The sequence below is a fragment of the Lolium perenne genome, chromosome 4, assembly GCF_019359855.2.
Source record: "Lolium perenne isolate Kyuss_39 chromosome 4, Kyuss_2.0, whole genome shotgun sequence".
NCBI classification, from domain to species: Eukaryota; Viridiplantae; Streptophyta; class Magnoliopsida; order Poales; family Poaceae; genus Lolium; species Lolium perenne.
Genome location: NC_067247.2, coordinates 282,234,083 through 282,254,590, shown reverse-complemented (window position 1 = coordinate 282,254,590; position 20,508 = coordinate 282,234,083). Strand labels below are relative to the sequence as shown.

Genomic DNA, 20,508 nt, shown 5'->3' with positions numbered 1-20,508 from the left:
GAGCTTAAACATGATCTATATGAGCAAAACAATTGCCAAGTATCACATTATTCAAGACATTATACCATTTACCACATGCGGCATTTTCCGTTTCCAACCATATAACAATGAACGAGGTAGTTCAACCTTCGCAATGAACATTAAGAATAAAGCTAAGAACACATGTGTTCATACGAAACAGCGGAGCGTAATATCTCCAATATAAAGAATGCTAGGATCCGATTTTATTCAAATAAAAACAAAAAACAAAAACAAACAGACGCTCCAAGCAAAGCACATAAGATGTGATTGAATAAAAATATAGTTTCACTAGAGGAACCTGATAATGTTGTCGATGAAGAAGGGGATGCCTTGGGCATCCCCAAGCTTAGATGCTTGAGTATTCTTGAAATATGCAGGGATGAACCACAGGGGCATCCCCAAGCTTAGACTTTTCACTCTTCTTGATCATATTGTATCATCCTCCTCTCTTGATCCTTGAAAACTTCCTCCACACCAAACTCGAAACAAACTCATTAGAGGGTTAGTGCATAATTGAAAATTCATATATTCAGAGGTGACATAATCATTCTTAACACTTCTGGATATTGCACAAAGCTACTGAAAGTTAATGGAACAAAGAAATCCATAAAACATAGCAAAACAGGCAATGCGAAATAAAAGGCAGAATCTGTCAAAACAGAATAGTCCGTAAAGACGAATTTTACAGGGGCACTTAACTTGCTCAGATGAAAATGCTCAAATTGAATGAAAGTTGCGTACATATCTGAGGATCACACACGTAAATTTGCAGATTTTTCTGAGTTACCTACAGAGAATTCTGCCCAGATTCGTGACAGCAAGAAATCTGTTTCTGCGCAGTAATCCAAATCTAGTATTGACTTTACTATCAAAGACTTTACTTGGCACAACAATGCAATAAAATAAAGATAAGGAGAGGTTGCTACAGTAGTAACAACTTCCAAGACTCAAATATAAAACAAAGGTGCTGTAGTAAAAACATGGGTTGTCTCCCATAAGCGCTTTTCTTTAACGCCTTTCAGCTAGGCGCAGAAAGTGTGAATCAAGTATTATCATGAGATGAAGCATCAACATTATAATTTGTTCTAATAATAGAATCATAAGGTAACTTCATTTTCTTTCTAGGGAAGTGTTCCATACATTTCTTGAGAGGAAATTGATATTTAATATTACCTTCCTTCATATCAATAATAGCACCAACAGTTCGAAGAAAAGGTCTTCCCAATATAATGGGACAAGATGTATTGCATTCAATATCCAAGACAACAAAATCAACGGGGACAAGGTTATTGTTAACCCTAATACGAACATTATCAATCCTCCCAAAGGTTTCTTCGTAGCATTATCAGCAAGATTAACATCGAAATAACAATTTTTCAATGGTGGCAAGTCAAGCATATCATAGAGTTTCTTAGGCATAACAGAAATACTTGCACCAAGATCACATAAAGCATTACAATCAAAATCATTGACCCTCATCTTAATGATGGGCTCCCAACCATCTTCTAACTTCCTAGGAATAGAAGTTTCAAGTTTTAGTTTCTCTTCTCTAGCTTTTATGAGAGCATTTGTAATATGTTTTGTAAAGGCCAAATTTATAGCACTAGCATTGGGACTTCTAGCAAGTTTTTGTATGAACTTTATAACTTCAGAGATGTGACAATCATCAAAATCTAAACCATTATGATCTACAGCAATGGGATCATTGTCCCCAATGTTGGAAAAAAATTTCAGCAGTTTTATCACAAGCAGTTTCAGCAGTTTTAGCAATTTCAGGTAATTTTGCACGCTTTGCACTAGGAGTAGAAACATTGCCAACACCAATTATTTTACCATTCATAGTAGGAGGTGTAGCAACATGTGAATCATTATCATTACTAGTGGTGGTAATAGTCCAAACTTTAGCTACATTATTCTCTTTAGCAAGTTTTTCATTTTCTTCTCTTTCCCACCTAGCATGCAATTCAGCCATCAATCTTATATTCTCATTAATTCTAACTTGGATGGCATTTGCTGTAGTAACAATCTTATTATCAATATCCTTATTAGGCATAACTTTCAATTTTAAAAGATCAACATCAGAGGCAAGTCTATCAACTCTAGAGGCAAGAATATCGATTTTATCAAGCTTTTCCTCAACAGATTTGTTAAAAGCAGTTTGTGTACTAATAAATTCTTTAAGCATGGCTTCAAGACCAGAGGGTACATTCCTATTATTGTTGTAAGAATTCCCATAAGAATTACCATAACCAGTACCATTATTAGAAGGATATGGCCTATAGTTGTTACCAGAATTATTCCTATAAGCATTGTTGTTGAAATTATTATTTTTAATGAAGTTCACATCAACATTTTCTTCTTGAGCAACCAATGAAGCTAAAGGAACATTATTTGGATCAACATTAGATCTACCATTCACAAGCATAGACATAATCACATCAATCTTATCACTCAAGGAGGAGGTTTCTTTGACAGAATTTACCTTCTTACCTTGTGGAGCTCTTTCCGTGTGCCATTCAGAGTAATTTATCATCATATCATCAAGAAGCTTTGTAGCCGCCCCCAAAGTGATGGACATAAAGGTACCTCCAGCAGCTGAATCCAATAGGTTCCGCGAAGAAAAATTCAATCCTGCATAGAAGGTTTGGATGATCATCCAAGTAGTTAGTCCATGGGTTGGGCAATTCTTTACCAAAGATTTCATTCTTTCCCATGCTTGAGCAACATGTTCATTATCTAATTGCTTAAAATTCATTATGCTACTTCTCAAAGATATAATTTTAGCGGGAGGATAATATCTACCAATAAAAGCATCCTTACATTTAGTCCATGAATCAATACTATTCTTAGGCAAAGATAGCAACCAATCTTTAGCTCTTCCTCTTAATGAGAAAGGAAACAATTTCAATTTTATAATATCACCATCTACATCCTTATACTTTTGCATTTCACATAGTTCAACAAAATTATTAAGATGGGCAGCAGCATCATCAGAACTAACACCAGAAAATTGCTCTCTCATAACAACATTCAGTAAAGCAGGTTTAATTTCAAAGAATTCTGCTGTAGTAGCAGGTGGAGCAATAGGTGTGCATAGGAAATCATTATTATTAGTGTTTGTGAAGTCACACAACTTAGTATTTTCAGGGGTATTCATTTTAACAGTAGTAAATAAAGCAAACTAGATAAAGTAAATGCAAGTAACTATTTTTTTGTGTTTTTGGTATAGAGAGCAAGACAGTAAATAAAGTAAAGCTAGCAACTAATTTTTTTGTGTTTTGTTTTAGTGCAGCAAACAAAGTAGTAAATAAAATAAAGCAAGACAAAAAACAAAGTAAAGACATTGGAAGTGGAGACTCCCCTTGCAGCGTGTCTTGATCTCCCCGGCAACGGCGCCAGAAAATTAGCTGTTGTCGTGGGAGTTGGAAATCCCTAGGGTGTAACTTTTCTTCAGATCCCCCGCAACGGCGCCAGAAAATTAGCTTGATGCATGCAATTAACACACGTCCGTTGGGAACCCCAAGAGGAAGGTGTGATGCAGACAGTAGCAAGTTTTCCCTCAGAAAGAAACCAAGGTTTATCGAACCAGGAGGAGCCAAGAAGCACATTGAAGGTTGATGGCGGCGAAATGTAGTGCGGCGCAACACCAGGGATTCCGGTGCCAACGTGGAACCTGCACAACACAACCAAAGTACTTTGCCCCAACATAACAGTGAGGTTGTCAATCTCACCGGCTTGCTGTGAACAAAGGATTAACCGTATTGTGTGGAAGATGATTGTTTGCGAAGAACAGTAAAGAACAATTGCAGTAGATTGTATTTCAGATGTAAGAATAGGACCGGGGTCCACAGTTCACTAGTGGTGTCTCTCCCATAAGATAAATAGCATGTTGGGTGAACGAATTACAGTTGGGCAATTGACAAATAAAGAAGGCATAACAATGCACATACATATATCATGAAGAGTACTATGAGAATTAATCAGGGCATTACGACAAAGTACATAGACCGCTATCCAGCATGCATCTATGCCTAAAAAGTCCACTTTCAGGTTATCATCCGAACCCCTTCCGGTATTAAGTTGCAAGCAACAGACAATTGCATTAAGTATGGTGCGTAATGTAATCAACACAAATATCCTTAGACAAAGCATCGATGTTTTATCCCTAGTGGCAACAGCACATCCACAACCTTAGAACTTTCATCACACTGTCCCAGATTTAATGGAGGCATGAACCCACTATCGAGCATAAATACTCCCTCTTGGAGTCACAAGTATCAACTTGGCCAGAGCCTCTACTAGCAACGGAGAGCATGCAAGAACATAAACAACTCATATATGATAGACTGATAATCAACTTGACATAGTATTTAATATCCATCGGATCCCAACAAACACAACATGTAGGATTACAAATAGATGATCTTGATCATGATAGGCAGCTCACAACATCGAACATGATAGCACAATTAGGAGAAGACGACCATCTAGCTACTGCTATGGACCCATAGTCCAGGGGTGAACTACTCACACATCGATCCGGAGGTGATCATGGCGATGAAGAGTCCTCCGGGAGATGATTCCCCTCTCCGGCAGGGTGCCGGAGGCGATCTCCTGAATCCCCCGAGATGGGATTGGCGGCGGCTGCGTCTCTGGAAGGTTTTCCGTATCGTGGCTCTCGGTACTGGGGGTTTCGCGACGAAGACTATATGTAGGCGGAAGGGTAGGTCAGGGGGCGTCACGAGGGGCCCACACAACAGGCCGGCGCGGCCAGGGCTTGGGCCGCGCCGCCCTAGCGTGTGGCCACCTCGTGGCCCCACTTCGTTTCCTCTTCGGACTTCTGGAAGCTTCATGGAAAAATAGGCCCCTGGGCGTTGATTTCGTTCAATTCCGAGAATATTTCCTTACTAGGATTTCTGAAACCAAAAACAGCAGAAAACAGCAACTGGCTCTTCGGCATCTCGTCAATAGGTTAGTGCCGGAAAATGCATAATAATGACATATAATGTGTATAAAACATGTGAGTATCATCATAAAAGTAGCATGGAACATAAGAAATTATAGATACGTTTGGGACGTATCACTCCCCCTCCGCATATGGGGTCCCCGAGCTTCAAGTGCTTGGTGGTTTAGGTAAATGATGAGAAGGGCGCCCAAGTTTAGACGGATGTTGATATTTGGGAACACAACCTTTGCGAGGATCATCATGTCATATTCAATGATTCTTGTGAAATCACCACGTGCGGTTCATCAACCGGAAGAATATCCGACCGACTCCGGGTTGGTCTTCCTCCGGGGTGTGATACCTTCCCACCGTATGCTTCAAGGTGCTAAGGAACTCGAGTAGCAAGCGGCGATAGGTGGCGGCCTCTTGAATAACAAAGTGAAGCAAACCAACATTGTTGCAAAGGGTATTGAAATCGTGGCGTAGGCCTAGTTTGTTCAGAATATGGGGGCATGCCCATTTTTCGACTTGATCTCGCGGTTCTTGAGGCGGTTGAAACGGTTGAGTTGACGCCGATCATCGAACTAGATGCCAAATGCAGCAGGGGTGTTCTCAACCAGTTGTGCGTGTGTGCGGCTCCTCGTGTTCATCATGGTTCGATTGAGTGCGAGGAATCAAATCCAAAATGAACAGATTTGAAGATCCAATGGATTTGGTTTGGAGTTTGGAGGAGAAAGAGAGAGAATATGAATATTTTGGGTTAGGTTTACCTCTTCTGTGCTTAAGTCGCGATCTGATGCACGGTACGGACGTACGATACGGTACAGTACGGGTACAACCTGATGTCTACACACGCTTCTATTCTTGTAGACAGTGTTGGGCCTCCAAGTGCAGAGGTTTTAGAACAACATCAAGTTTCCCTTAAGTGGATCACCCAAGGTTTATCGAACTCAGGGAGGTAGAGGTCAAAGATATCCCTCTCAAGCAACCCTGCAATTACGATACAAGAAGTCTCTTGTGTCGCCAACACACCCAATACACTTGTCAGGTGTATAGGTGCACTAGTTCGGCGAAGAGATAGTGAAATACAAGTAATATGGATGATTATGAGTGGTAAATGCAATCTGAAATAAAAATGGCAGCAAGCAAACATGTAGCAGAACTGGTTGTAAACGGTGTTCCAATGCTTAGAAACAAGGCTTAGGGGTCATACTTTCACTAGTGGACACTCTCAACAATGATACCATAATTGAATACATAGATATTATCACTTCACTATGCTACTCTGAACCACTCTCCGGTTTGATAATAAACACAAATTCACTATATAGGGATGCATAAGCACTCCTTAAAGTTCGCATTCCCAAACTATGGATGCCTCACGCTGTCACTTTGAGCATACAAAGATGGTACTAACTAGACACCACAAGTCATAAGTATTTCTGTAAATTAAGCTTAAGATACAAACACGTTGTGCACACTGTCACCTTCACACCGTTGGACAAGGTGTCTCCGGAGATCACATAATAAAACCACTTGAGTAGCACAATAGTTGAAGAATAACATCTACTTATTCAACTAGTTTACAATGCCCATGATCACATAAATATCATACATGGAGAGATAGATAGACCACACAGCTACTGGCAAAGCCCTCAGCCTCGGGGGAGAACTACTCACTCCTCATCATGGGAGCCAGCAACGTCCGTGGAGATGGCGGTGGAGCCGATGGAGATGGCTCCGGGGGATATTCCCCATCCCGGCAGGGTGCCAGAACAGAAACTTCTATCCCCTGAATCTTGTCTGCGACGGTGGCGGAGCTACAGAACTTTTTGTGGGCGAAGGCTAGTTGATTTAGGGTTTTTGCGTCGGGAGGCATTTATAGGCGGACGGGCGAGGTCGGTGGAGGCCAGGGGGCCCACACCACCCCTAGGCACGGGCCAAGGCCAGGCCGCGCCTAGGTGTGGTCTGGCTACCCTGCGCCACTTCTTCGACCCCCCTCTGGACTCTGTCTTCGTTACGGAAAAATATTGACTTCGGCTTTTCTTTCGTTCAATTCCAAGAATATTTCATGTACAACTTTTCTGAAATACAAAACAGCAGAAAACAGGGAACTAGCACTGTGGCATCTTGTTAATAGGTTAGTGCCGGAAAATGTATAGAAGTGCAACGGAGCATGAGCAAAACATATACAAATTGGTGTAAAATAAGCATGGAACATCAAAAATTATAGGTACGTTTGAGACATATCACAACCCGCACATACTAGGTGTCGCCGCCTCAGGGTTGAGTCGGTGCACTCGGTACGGATGCGCGGTACGGCCGTATCTCCCCGTACTGGCGGTTGCTATTCCTACGGGATCCTTTCCGAAAAATTGTTGTTTTTCGATGAGGTGGTACGGGCGGGTGCCCCCGTACCGATGGTCGCTAAAGTTGTAGATGCTTTCGACGAAACTTTCATTTTTCTCATCTTCCGGTTGCGGAAGTGGTACAGGTGCGTGGTACGGTCCGTTACCACCGTACCGATGGTCGCCATTTGTACCGAACCTACGAAACTTTTAATTTCTTTGCATTTCTGCACATGCCTTTGCACATCAACATATCCTCAAAAATGACTAAGGAAAAAACCAGCGGTTCATAAAACTTAAGAATGCTCATATGTTAGTATATAAAATCGAGAGGTATAAACACTTATTTCTTCTCCTCTTTTCCAAAGGAACGCATGAACACTCTTTATTGGAAATAAAAAACAAACAAAAAACTAAAACAAGAACTAGTAAAGGAAATTTTATTTAGCATGGGTTGCCTCCCATGAAGCGCTTATAGTTAAGGTCAATTAGCTTGACGCATATGGTGATCATTTTGATTTTGTAAGTGGAATACCCACTCCAAAGTAATTAGCTTTTAAAGTGATGATCCCATTACCCACTCCACAGTACTACAAATGGTTCTTTAGACGGTAGTCCAATTCTCACATTCCCTTCATGCAAATTGATTAGAGATTTAATAGTTCTAAGAAATGTCCTTCCTAAGATTATATAGTTCTTCAGACATGTCCACAATAACAAGATCAATAAGAGCGGTGCATCCTTTAATATCTACCACAATATTATCTTTGATTCCTACAACTTGTTTATTAGTAGAATCAGCTAAGTGAAGTCTTAGCTCAGTTGTTTTGAATGGCCCCAATTTTAACTTATCAAATAAGCTCCTTGGAGATGCTTGCACCAAGATCACAAAGTGCAACAACCTCATTTACTCCAATATGAATTTTAATAGTGGGCTCAAATATATCATCAAGCTTAGCTAGGAGTTTTTCAGCTAGCTTCTTATATTGTTGTTCTAGCTCACGAACTTTGCATGCTACTTCATGAATAAATTGTCGGTACATAGTACCGTTACCTTGATCGATTCCAAGATTCTTGACGGTGATCATCTTCACGAGATCTTGCAAGGAATAGTCCAGTGATGGAGCGTTGCCATAGTCCAGCTCTTCAGGTTCTCCGTTTTCTTCTTTGATCCTCATCATCTTGAGATCTTCAACGGGGTTTGGTTCGGGCCTCTCTGCGAATCTCGCAAGTATTATAGTTTGGCTTTCAGCTATCTTGCCCAATTGTTCCTCAACGGTCTTTATCCTTTCCTGTAGAACTTGAACACCATTCTTGAGAGAAACAGTTTGGTTAGACAAATTCCCTAATATGGTACTATGATTCTCAGTAAGTTTTGTAAGAGTATTATTTTGTAAGAGTATTATTTTGAAAGTACTTTCAATATAAACATTACCATTGCTTGCTCCACTACCATTAGTGTAGTTGTTACTTTGAACTCCTGCAGGATTAGTGTATTGCTTTTGAAAATTTGAGCCAAAGTTTTGACTCTTCCATGCAGGGTTATAAGGATTTCTAGCTATGAAATCTACTTCCTCAATATTACAATTGGTGACGACATTAACTTGGGTATTTTCCTCACCCTTCAAGATATTTATAAGCTCATCTACTTTTGAAGTAAGCTCTTCATTATTACCTTCGGTGATTAAATTTACCTTTCTCGAGGAGGATATTTCTACATGCCATTGAGCAAGGTTGCTTTGCATATCATCTAGGAGTCTTCTAGCAACTTCAACTTGCTTGCTCATGAATGTTCCTCCGGCTGCAATATCAAGCATAGACTTTCACATTGGGTTAAGATCATTATAAAATAAATGGAGAATTAACCAGTCTTCCATTCCATGACTTGGATAGTTCATGATGGATTCCTTCATCCTTTGGAATACAAGTGCTAGTGGCTCACGGTCTTCTTGTCTAAAACCTGTAATATTAGAGCGTAGTTGCATAATCTTTGCTGGAGGGAAAAACATAGTCATAAATATATCAGTGTATTCATCCCATGAAGTAATAGTGCCTTTGGGCAAAGCTAGCAACCCGTCTTTTGCTTTTCATCTTAATGAAAAAGGAAACAATCATAGTTTTACCGCATCGGGGTTGACATCTTTAATGCACATCATGTCGCATATCTCAGTAAATGTATTTAAATGCATACTTAAATCCTCAGCGGCTGAGCCTCCAAATTGATTCTGCTAAACCAAGCTTAAAAGGTTAAGATTAATTTCATACTTCTCCACTTCAACAACGGGCTGAGTTATTGGTGCACGAATAAAATCATCATTGGTGATAGCATATTCCCCAAGCTTCTTTTGTGCCATTGCTCCTATCTTTTTGGTATTTTAATTATGAAGATAAAATAAACAAGTAACTATTTTTTGGGTTTTCAAATAGATGACAAAAAGGTCAACTAATAGTAGTAAATTAAAATTAAAATGAAAATGAAACTAACTAATAAGGTCTCTAGTAACCTTACCGGAATAGTGAAATTTCTTTCCCGACACTGGAGCCAGAAAAAGGGTTGATACCTTCATTCCGGATTATGGATTGTAGTATGATAAGCTTTTTCCCTAGAAGACCTAGGTTTAATCGAACCTTGGGAAGTGATGAGGTTGTAACCTCGGTAATGTCCAAGGTTATGGACTTAGGTTTAAGGAATGGAGACGCCCGAAGATTCCGACAGCGAGATGGCACACGACGTCCCCATGTTGGAGGGTCGCTACATCCTGCTAGCAATCCAGTATATGATAGATGTGTTTATAGGGTCCCGCCATAGGCGGATTGTGTCTAGTCTAATATGATCTCTATGTTGTGTGTATTGCCATCTCCCCAAAGGCTGCCCCTGCCTGGCTTTATATATGCAACCAAGCTAGGGTTTACAAGAGTCCCATTCGATTACGAACTGGAGTTTCCTTCTTTGAGCTTTCCTTGATTGGTGCGCGTAGATTCTTGGAATTTGACTGCTTGTTGCACCATGGGCTTCATGGGCCTTCGACTGATCCACACCAGGTATACCAATAATGGGTACCCGAAAGGGTACACCCATGACAGTAGCCCCCGAGTGTCTACGGAAGTCGAAGTCTTGCGTAGAGACTCAAGAATCTCGAATATCGCCTTGAAGTGTCTTGATCTGTCGAATAATGTTGAATTTGTATTTGATGATGAGTCGAAATTGTTTTCTATCGGGTGCACGACTAGCGCTCCCGATGGGAGTAGCCCCGAGTCTATGGGTGGGTGCTTGCAGCTGCGTGTAGACTCAAGTTGTACCACTCGAAGAACTTGATGCAGATTTCAACTTTTTTGCATCAATGTGCTCCCGATGGGAGTAGGCTCTACTTGAGTCGCATACTTGAGTTGAGTCTTCAAACCTTGATTCATTCACCTGCAAAACGAAAAACAAACTTTCATCCAGTAAAGAATTCATTATCTTGATAGAGTGCCTTGTTTGACTGACACAGTAGCCGAAATTTTCAGATCCTTGCTTCTCCAATGGTAAAATTTTCTATTGGGTGTGCGATTAGCGCTCCCGATGGGAATAGCCCCCGATTCTATGAGCGGGTGCTTGCAGCCATGCGTAGACTCAAGTTGTACCACTCGACGAAATAATCGACTTCGAACTTTGTGAAACATCCAAGGAAGTATTATTTCTCGGGTCGAGTTTGAAACCTGCAACTTCTTTTTTCTGTGATCGTGAAAAGGCAATATTTCATTATTTCCTTTGTATACGAATATTTTTATCATAGAGATATTGGTAAACCAGCCTGATGCATTAGAACGGATCGAAAATCAGTTAATTGCCTGAGTAAATGCGGGGAACCTACTTCAAACTCGCATCCCCAGATACAAATCAGCAAAACTGGCGTAATTCAGCTCGCGGAAGACTTATCGAGTTCTGAATTCTAGGAAATTAAAGTTTTACCTGACACGTCCGTCAGGATTTTTCATCACATCGACGACGATGCGGATATTGCTAGTAGAGCGTAGTCTGTGACGGTGCTAGGCCTCACACGACGGATCCTGATGGTCTTACCTTCATGCTCTAGCATGGCATATGGAGGCTCACAACGACGTGGACCAGGATTTTATTTATTTATCGGATGCCGTGTTTGGCTGTTGTAGTAGTTGAAGTCCTCGGTTTCTTCAAAATCTTTTGTTGGGTGCGAAACTAGTGCTCCCGATGGGAGTATCCCCCGAGTCTATGGGCGGATTCTTGCAACCACGCATAGACTCGAGTTGTACCACTCGGGGAAGTACTCAACCTGAGTTTTTTGAAGCACTTGAGGGAATACTAAGCTCGAGTTGTTGAAGCAATTGGGAAAGTATTCGACCCGAGTTTTTGAAGCACTCGAGGGAAATACTAAGTCCGAGTTGTTGAAGAGTTCGGTGAAGTACTCAACCCATCTTGTAGACAATCAAAGTTGATATTATTGACGTTGCAACCCGGGGTATCGGGTGTATTTACGATATGATGTAATGGCGCAGCCCCCGAGTGTCGGGTGCAGCGAAAGTAAATAATAACTGACTCTTTGAAGATGAACACTTAGCTTTATCGGGTGCGGTGGAATCAACGTGGAAGCAAGTCGTGCAGCGGACACAGTCGATGTAGTCGCCTGGCGCCTGGCCTGAAGTAGTCGATGCAGCGGAGTGAGTCGACACGGCGAAGCCGTGCGGCGTTTAGCATGAACCAGTCGACGTGGCGGACGTAATTGATGTAGAGGACGCAATGGATGTAGCGAATCCTCGACGAGCTAGCCCCCGAGTGTGTTTGAGTCCATGATGACGAGTACGCGATGACAAATAGGATCGTCAAAGCAAAGTGGTTGAAGCTTATTCCGATCTGCACTGATATTACGGCGCAAAAAATCTACGAGCAAGTAATAACACAAAAATATTTGACCAAATAAATTGTGCGAGTAGTAATTAATTGGAAATATAGCAGATGGTCCTTGTGTCAGATTGCAAGTTTATTACGGTGAAGTTGAGCGGCGTTTGGTCGGAAGAAGTCAACGGAAGTGGTATTTTACAACGGAGAAAAGTTGATGTAGTCTGCGGTGAAGTAGTCCACCGATTCTCCATACTTTGTGCTTCGTTGTCGTGGCTTTTTATTTCCACGCAAACTCGATCTTAGCGTGCCACCCGATGGATCTTCACGTGAACGTGAAGTAGAAAAACATACATGTCAATCGCCTGTCGTGTAGTTACACTCAAACAAACATGGAATAGAAACATAGGTTGCACACATCAATTGAGTTATACTAGATTTATGTCGTTCGAGATAGTAATAATACTTAGCTTGCTTTGGGAGATGGAACTCAATCAGATCTTAAACTTGTGTAGAATATGCATTTTTGCTTTTCGAAACTTGTACCGATCGATATGATCTATTTTTGCTTGGCGCTGGTTCCGCTCTATATGTGAATCGCGTGGAGTCTTTCTCCTTAGGACTTGATGCTTTGCAGATACATGCCCATGATGATTTCGCTCTTGTCGCAAAGTCTGTTGGTGTCGTACGCGTTGTAGGCTGCCAAGTTCACTTTTTCATCTTCTCTGTCGCTGGTTGTGGTGGGCGCTTCGATCCCAAGCAACTCTCTTAGCTGCTGGATTCAACTCGATCATGCGTTGCTTTTCTCGGCGGATACGCGCGATATTGCCGCCTGTAGATGATGGATTTGAGCGCTTCGACGTGTGTGAACCAGATGTGATTGATCTTTTCTAGTCTTCTGTCTTGCAGATGATGTTGATGACGAACTCAACGAATCCCACCTGGATAATAAAATTCAGTCATCGCACTTTCCACATACGGCGTCAATGACGAGGTTGTACCCTCAGCAATGTCTAAGGTTATAGACTTAGGTATTGGGAAAGGCGACGCCTGAAGATTTCGAGAGCGAGATGGCACACGACGTACCAGGTTCGCGGTAGCATATTGTTCTCCCCCCATCCCACCTCTTCCTTTGATTGATCCGATAGACATGGGTACCTGCAGATCATCAAATCAAGGCTAAGAGATAAGAATACAAGATTGCAAAGCTCCTATTCAATTCTTACACATATTCATGCGATTAGATGCATATAAACGCTGCGAGGATTCACCCCAACCAGTATTCCGTGAGGACTACTCACATATAATATCAAGATCAAAGATAGAAATCTTTGTTGCAAATACTTGAATTGAAACCACAATTTTTTTTTAACCTTTGACTGTGGGGGTAAAACAACTTTACAATACATATGTACAAAAAAGGAAAACAAAAAAGACTAAGGCAGAGACGTGATCCAAGCTGATAAGGCATCAATAGAGGAAGCTTTCACCCTATGCTTAAGCATGGTGACCTCAAAACAAAAACTAGCCTTCCAATTTCTAAAAATATGGTATAATTCTTTTGAATATCCAATCATTCATTTGATTCCAGATGCACCAGCAGGCCAGGATGACTACCTCAATGAAGCACAGACCCTTAAAGCCTTTCTTTGCAGCAATAAGAACATCAGTTGTCTCTCTAGGTTTCCAAGAAATTTGGAGGTAATTCCAAATTCTAGTACTGAACATGCAGTTAAAAAGAGATGCCTCCAGTCCTCAAATATATTGCCAGGACAAAGAAACAAGCATGATTTGAGGTGACATTCCAGTATCTTCGAACAAGCATGTCCTTCGTATTAATTATGTCATGTAAAATGAGCCATGCAAAGAACTTGTGCTTAGAAGTGCATTTACTTTTCCACACCTATGCAGAGGGAGGGTGATTTTCCACAGCCTGAAAGTGCTTGTGATATACCATACTAGGCTTGAAACCTACAATATTAGTACCAAGAGTACATATCCACTCACCATGTTGTTGGCTTTGCAGTGTTGTGTCCTGGATCAAACCTTGCAACTACATAAGTTCATCATGTGCCTCAACAAACAGGGGCAAATGAAAATTGGAGACAATACTATCATTCATGATGAAATCCTTGACAGATTGGAGCTTATCTTTGGCAAATGAGAACAACCTGGGAAACCTGAAATCCCAAGTTTGATCCTTCCAGTTATCATACCAAAAGAAAACACAGGATCCACTTTTAACTTCACATCTAGTTATAGCCCAGTATTGATCAGATAAACTAATCACCTCCTTCCACCAAAAAGATCCCACAAGACCAACTGCATGAGGAGGTGTCTCAAAGTAATATCATCTTTAACCAGAGAGACCCAAGGAGTATCAGAATTGTTATAGAATTTGTGCATATGTTTCAACAATAATGCAGTATTTTTAACTCTGAGATTGATAATGCCCAACCCCCCTTTTTCTTAGGCTTGCATATCATCTCCCAAGCAGCCAGAGAATTTACTTTTAACCATAATATTCTTACAATGGTCGTCAATTCTTAAAGAAATCTCTATTATAATGGTAATGGCTATGGCTATGGAGGAGATGGGAGATGAAATGGATGAATTATGGTGGTGGATCTCCTTCTGTGTGGTGTAGATGGATCTGATGGATGGCGGCTCTGATTGGCGAGAATGGCTCTCTCTTTGGCGTTGGTCCCTTCACAGAACGTATAGAGTTTAACCTCGGGAAGGCCGCGGCACCCCGTACGGGCGGAGCTTGCCTGTACCGAAGTCCCGCCCGTACCGATGTACGCTAAACTCCCTGGAGCCGCCTTTTGACGTCTGGTCAACTTTGTTGTACTTGTGACAAGATTTTATTCAGTAATTGCAGGTCCATTTGCCATTATAACTCGATTTCCTGCACACCACTGAAAGATAGAAGATATTGCACATCTTTGTAATAATTAGTCATTAGTAGCACATTTAGCGGAAACCTTAGTCAATTTCTTGACATAGCTAAATGTTTAAACGTGAGAAAAAGTTACGTATTTCACAACCATCATCTAAGGTCCATCATGGCACAAGAGTTGCAGGAGTTGAGCGAGTGCTAGGGCCTCGCGTTGCAGTTGCGGGACTCTGCGATCGTACAGGGGTAGCCCACCATGTCGCCTTGACCCCACAACTTCGAGTTGTACCTTCCATCCCCTCATGTGCCTACCCTTTCATCGTGGCCATAGAACAGTTGACATGCACGCCGCATGCCCCTCCAACGTCCCATGGAACCCGTTTCTAGCACCATTGGCAGTTGCGCCATCTCTGGCACTCAGATGGTTTCGCGGCCGTTTCTGTGGCCCGCACCGGAGCTCGTCGACCTAACCAACAATGAAGAGGACAAGACGGCGTGGCCAACGATGGGGACTAGGGTTTCTATTTAGTTTTATTTGTATTTTATGGTTTTATTATTATTTGCACTGTGTAAGTCATATTCCACTATATGCAATTTTATATGAAAAAAAGAAAATGGGCCTTGCAGTCTGTTCCCGACCTAAACAGACATAGGGAAAAACAGCCAAAACAAACATATTTTATGTCCAATATAGATCGAATAGTTGGAGATGCTCTAATGCCAGCTAGAACTTCAGCTTCGTAGAGATAAATATCGGTTTTAAAACCATCAAATGCTTAACAATTTGACATGTCTGTCGCCGTCATATACTCAGAACGTGAGGTCGGCATCGTATCCTCGTGAACCTGATCTTGATCAAGCCTCGATCTTCCTGCGTAACAGTGTAACCTCGCCCTCATGGCACAGCAAGATGAGTTTTTCCAATGAATTTATTAGCGTCCGGATACTCAGCTAGAAGGTGTGCACATCGATTATCTTTTACCTGAATTCTTTATTAATAAAGAGTGTACACACTGGAGAAATTATGCTTACTCCCTAGGTTTTTTCACTTCGGTCTCTTGGAGGAATAGAGTTTCAGGTGAAAACATCCCAATATTTTTCTATGAGTACTCTTGTATGCATCTCCTCAGCTGACTGAGACGCACCAAGCTCGAGTCTGGCTGTTTAGATGTAATGACATCACATCCAATTAATTTTAGCCTTGCAGATGACAAGTCAACTTCCCACAATTTCGTGACACAGACAGCATTGAAAAGTCACGCAAACATAAGGCGAGGAACCAAAATTGAATTTCAGCGACGGCTAGCGTCGCTGTTTCGATATTTGATCAAGGAATCGCGATGACATCACAAGAAATTATGACGTAATAGCTAAAACAAGTGATAGTTAATTACAGCTAAACAAAGTAATGGGAAAATTCAGCAAAGTTCGATCCACGGAATGAGCCAAGCCAAGTGGTTAGGAGTTCCAATGTTACCAAATAAACAGAGCCTGGCTCAACTTTTTTTTTTTTTTTGCTTTTCCTACCATACATGAACAACCAGCCAGACAAATGTGTCATGTTCAAATTCCCTTTTTTTGTCGATGTATCTGTATCGTAGTTGATCATCAAGTTCTGGCATGTTCCGTTTGTCCATTGCTCAGCAAGAATGTGTTGCTGAAATCTGCCAGATTCATTGTCCTCCCTAGTATGTCTTTGGTCACAAGTCCCAACTAACACGGGACATGTTAAATCCATATATGACCATCAATTAAGCTGAACTGCTTCGAGAAATCAAATCAGGATGGAAGGAGATGAGCTGAGCCGATCAACCGATGGCCACCGCATTGACATTGACACCGCCGCCGAGACGAAATCTGATTCGGTCGATGGCGTTGAAGCCGAGCGGAAGTGGCTGCGCAAGCTCACGTCGGCGACGGTGAACAAGGCCGTGATGAGAGACCTCATCGCGCGGACGCCCATGCTGTGGTACCTCGGCGAGCGCTCGGGCACCATCCTCCGGTCGCGCCCCGGCCGCTCCGGGCGCGTCGAGGCGCTCCACGCGGTGCGCGCCGTGGCGATCGGCCCGTTCCACCGCGGCGACCCCGGCCTAGCTTTCCCCGACGATGCCAAGCTCCCGTTCATGCGGTACCTGCAGGACCAGTGCGCGCTCGACGTCGACCGCTATGTCGCGTTGCTGTCGGCGGAGCGCCACCGCCTCCGCGACGAGTTCGCCGACGACGACGCGGAGGCGGACAGGGAGCTGCTGGACGACGAGGAGAGGTTCCTGCAGATGCTGCTCCTGGACAGCTGCTTCGTCCTCATCGTTAGCATGATGCTCAGCAAGGCGGGCGTCGGCGACGACGCCGACAGCGCGGCGCGGGCGGCGTCCATCAACCGGGAGTACTTCATCCTGCACATGGCCGTGGCGCAGCACGCCGAGCAGATCAAGCTCGACATGCTGGTGCTCGAGAACCAAGTCCCCTTCGCCGCCATCAAGCTTCTCGTCGCCTCCTGCGGCAGGCTGAAGCTCCGGCACTGCGTCGAGCAGGTCGTGCTGGGATGCTTCGACGACGTCAGCCCGAAGCGGGCGCGCCTCCCCTGCCACGCCGCGGGCGCCGAGTTCCACCATGTCCTGCACCTCTTCCACTGGTCCCGCGTGCCGGAGACCAAGTACGCCATCCTCTCCACGCCGCTCAAGCTCCTCAAGATCAAGAGGGAGTCGGAGAGGCTCTTCCCCTGCTCCATGGAGCTGCGGCACTCGGCGGTGTGGTTCCGGCAGGCGTCGGCGTCGTCAAGCTGCCAAAGCCACCTCGACATGTCGTTCTGGAGCCGGACGGCGAGCCCCGTGGCGGTGATGAGCATCCCGTGCTTCCACGTCCACGAGTACAGCGCGGTGGTACTGTACAACATGCTGGCCTTCGAGATGCACTTCCACTGGGCGCACGGCGCCTGCGTCACCACGCACGTCGCGCGGATGGAGGGCCTCGTGCGCTGCACGAGCGACGCCTCGTTCCTCCGTCGCCGGGGCGTTCTAGCCTCCACGCGCTTCACCGACGCGGAGCTCGTCTACTTCTTCCGGGAGCTCGGGGCGCACACCGTCGGCGCCAGGCTGCCTGACGAGTTCGGCGACATGCTCGACGATGTGGCGTGCCACCGCAGGCGGCGGATCAGCTGGTGGTGCGGCGGCTTCGTGCTGCACTTCTTCCCGTCGCCGTGGGTGGCAGTGTCGCTCTTCGCAGCGGCCGCCATATTCGTTGTGCCGTCCCTGCTGCAGACCGTGTACACCATGCTCGGTTACATCACAAGTACTAGTTGAGACAGTTCAGAAATAGCTTCCCTACTTATCCATTAGTTCCCAAACAGTACTCATCAGCCTGACCCAAAAAAATGAACTTGAGTTGCACTTTTCTGTCGAAAAAGTGCAATCCGAGTTGCACATTTTTTTGAAGGGCGAGTCTAGGTCTCAGGAATATGTCTCAGTCGCCTATGTCATGTGACAAATCTCAGTTTCAATATAGTTGTAACTTATAAAAATAGTACTAATTATCAGTTTCAACCTAGTTGAAACTCATTAAATTCTTAGTTTCGACCTAGTGGAAACTCACTATGTTCTCACACTGCACAAATCGTGAGGCAAAATCCAAAGGCTAAAAGCGTTGACTGATACATACTAAAAATCAGGCGCCTGATTTCTAGCCATTCCGTTTTTTGAACTGCAGTTGCACTTTTCTGAGGTGACTGAGACTTAAGAAAATCTCAGTTAACTGAGACATAGGTACACCCTTTACTCCCTGTGTTGATGATTAGTTTGCATTCTGGGTTTTGACAAACTCAAACTCCCTAAATTTTAACCAACTATACAAAAAAAATATCGAAATCTCTAATATAAAACAAATATTATTTTAATCGTCATAGAACATATTCTTATATTATCTGCCGGATGTAGTTGGCCAAACTCTATAATTGAAATAGTACTCCGCAAAATAGTCATTTGTCACTCAGAATTAAATTTGGCTCCTCGGTGCATATGTTACCCTCACCCAAAAAACATATTTATAATTGTCAAAAAAATTATACAAAAAAATCCACAAGTACATCTTGACAATCCCTGTTCGTTTGTAGAGTTTCGCGAAAAACCAATATTCTTTTGGTTTATGTAAAAAGATAAACATGTATCACAAAAAGACTTATTCTTAGCATCATTTTTTTTTGTCTTTTTACACACCCAAAACGACAAATTGATTTTTCATGGAAATACTTTGTGCACACGTAGCATGTGAAGATGTACACGTGGATTTTTTTTTATTTTTTTTTTGACATTTTAAAATATATCAAAGATGCATTTCAAAGAAGGGAGTATCTGCACCCAGTCAAAACATCACTCCGGTCCCATTCATCCCGCTTTATAAATAATGCAATCACAACTATACAAAGTTTGGGGTTAAGTCATAAATAGAAACAAATGTCTCGTATGGCAACAACACAACACGTTGGAAGGAGGTTCTCAATTGGTACCAAAAATCTAAAGCTCAATTTTTGTTGGAAGGAGATTCGAATACGAGATACTTTCATAGTGTTGCCAATAGTAGGTACACAAAGAAACTCATTCATTCTCTAGTTCAGGAAGAGGCCTTGATTGAAGGTCATGAGCAGCTCAAGTCCTATATTACATCGTATTATAAAGGCATGTCTGGCGTCCCTGAGAAATCTGATATATCTATAGACAAGTTCAGGATTGATGATATTACTCAAGCGTCTCTAGAAGAAAATGTGATTCGGACCTCTTCTTATTCAGAGGAAGAGATAATGAAGAGGTTTTCCAAATGGAACATAATAAGGCGCTAGGCTCGAATGGTTTTCCAGCTGAGTTTTATCAGACCTTATAGGAGATAATTAAAAAATATTTATTGGAACTGTTTAGTTAACTCCATAAGGAGCAACTTGAGATGTTTCGTATCAATTTTGGTGAAATCATTCTTTTACCAAAAGTGGTAGATGCGGAACGGATCCAACAATGCAGACCAATTTGTCTTCTTAACGTTTGCTTTAATTTTTTTACCAAAGTCTGTTAGACTAAATTAGGTGGCTGATCATGTGGTGCTTCCATCCCATACTACTTTTATGCAAGGTAGATACATCCTAGATGGTGTTGTCACTTTGCATGAAACAATTCATGAGATGCACCGCAAAAAGTTGAATGGGGTTATACTCAAAATCGAATTTGAAAAAGCCTAGGATAAGGTTAAGTGGTCTTTTCTTCAACACTTAGGATGAAAGGTTTTTCTAAAGAGTGGCGCGCTCTAATTAATAACTTTGTTTTTGGAGGAAGTATTGCCATAAAGGTCAATGATGACATTGGTAGATATTTCCATACAAAAAAAAGGTTTGAGACAAGGCGATCCACTATCCCCAATATTGTTCAACATTGTGGCAGATATGCTTGCTATTATAATTGAGCGG

At 42.6% G+C, this 20,508-nt stretch overlaps 1 protein-coding gene across 1 annotated transcript; it reads left to right on the top strand.

The window, feature by feature from the left end:
- Positions 1 to 16,605: 16,605 nt before the first annotated feature.
- LOC127295560 (uncharacterized) lies at positions 16,606 to 18,630 on the top strand. The gene has a single exon (XM_051325527.2). It carries the CDS (start codon positions 16,850 to 16,852, stop codon positions 18,362 to 18,364), a length of 1,515 nt encoding a protein of 504 aa, XP_051181487.1. The 5' UTR covers positions 16,606 to 16,849; the 3' UTR covers positions 18,365 to 18,630.
- The last annotated feature ends 1,878 nt before the right edge of the window (positions 18,631 to 20,508 follow it).

Excerpts from the sequence above, each read along its gene's own strand:
- LOC127295560 (XM_051325527.2), top strand. The coding sequence starts at position 16,850 with ATGGAAGGAGATGAGCTGAGCCGATCAACCGATGGCCACCGCATTGAC.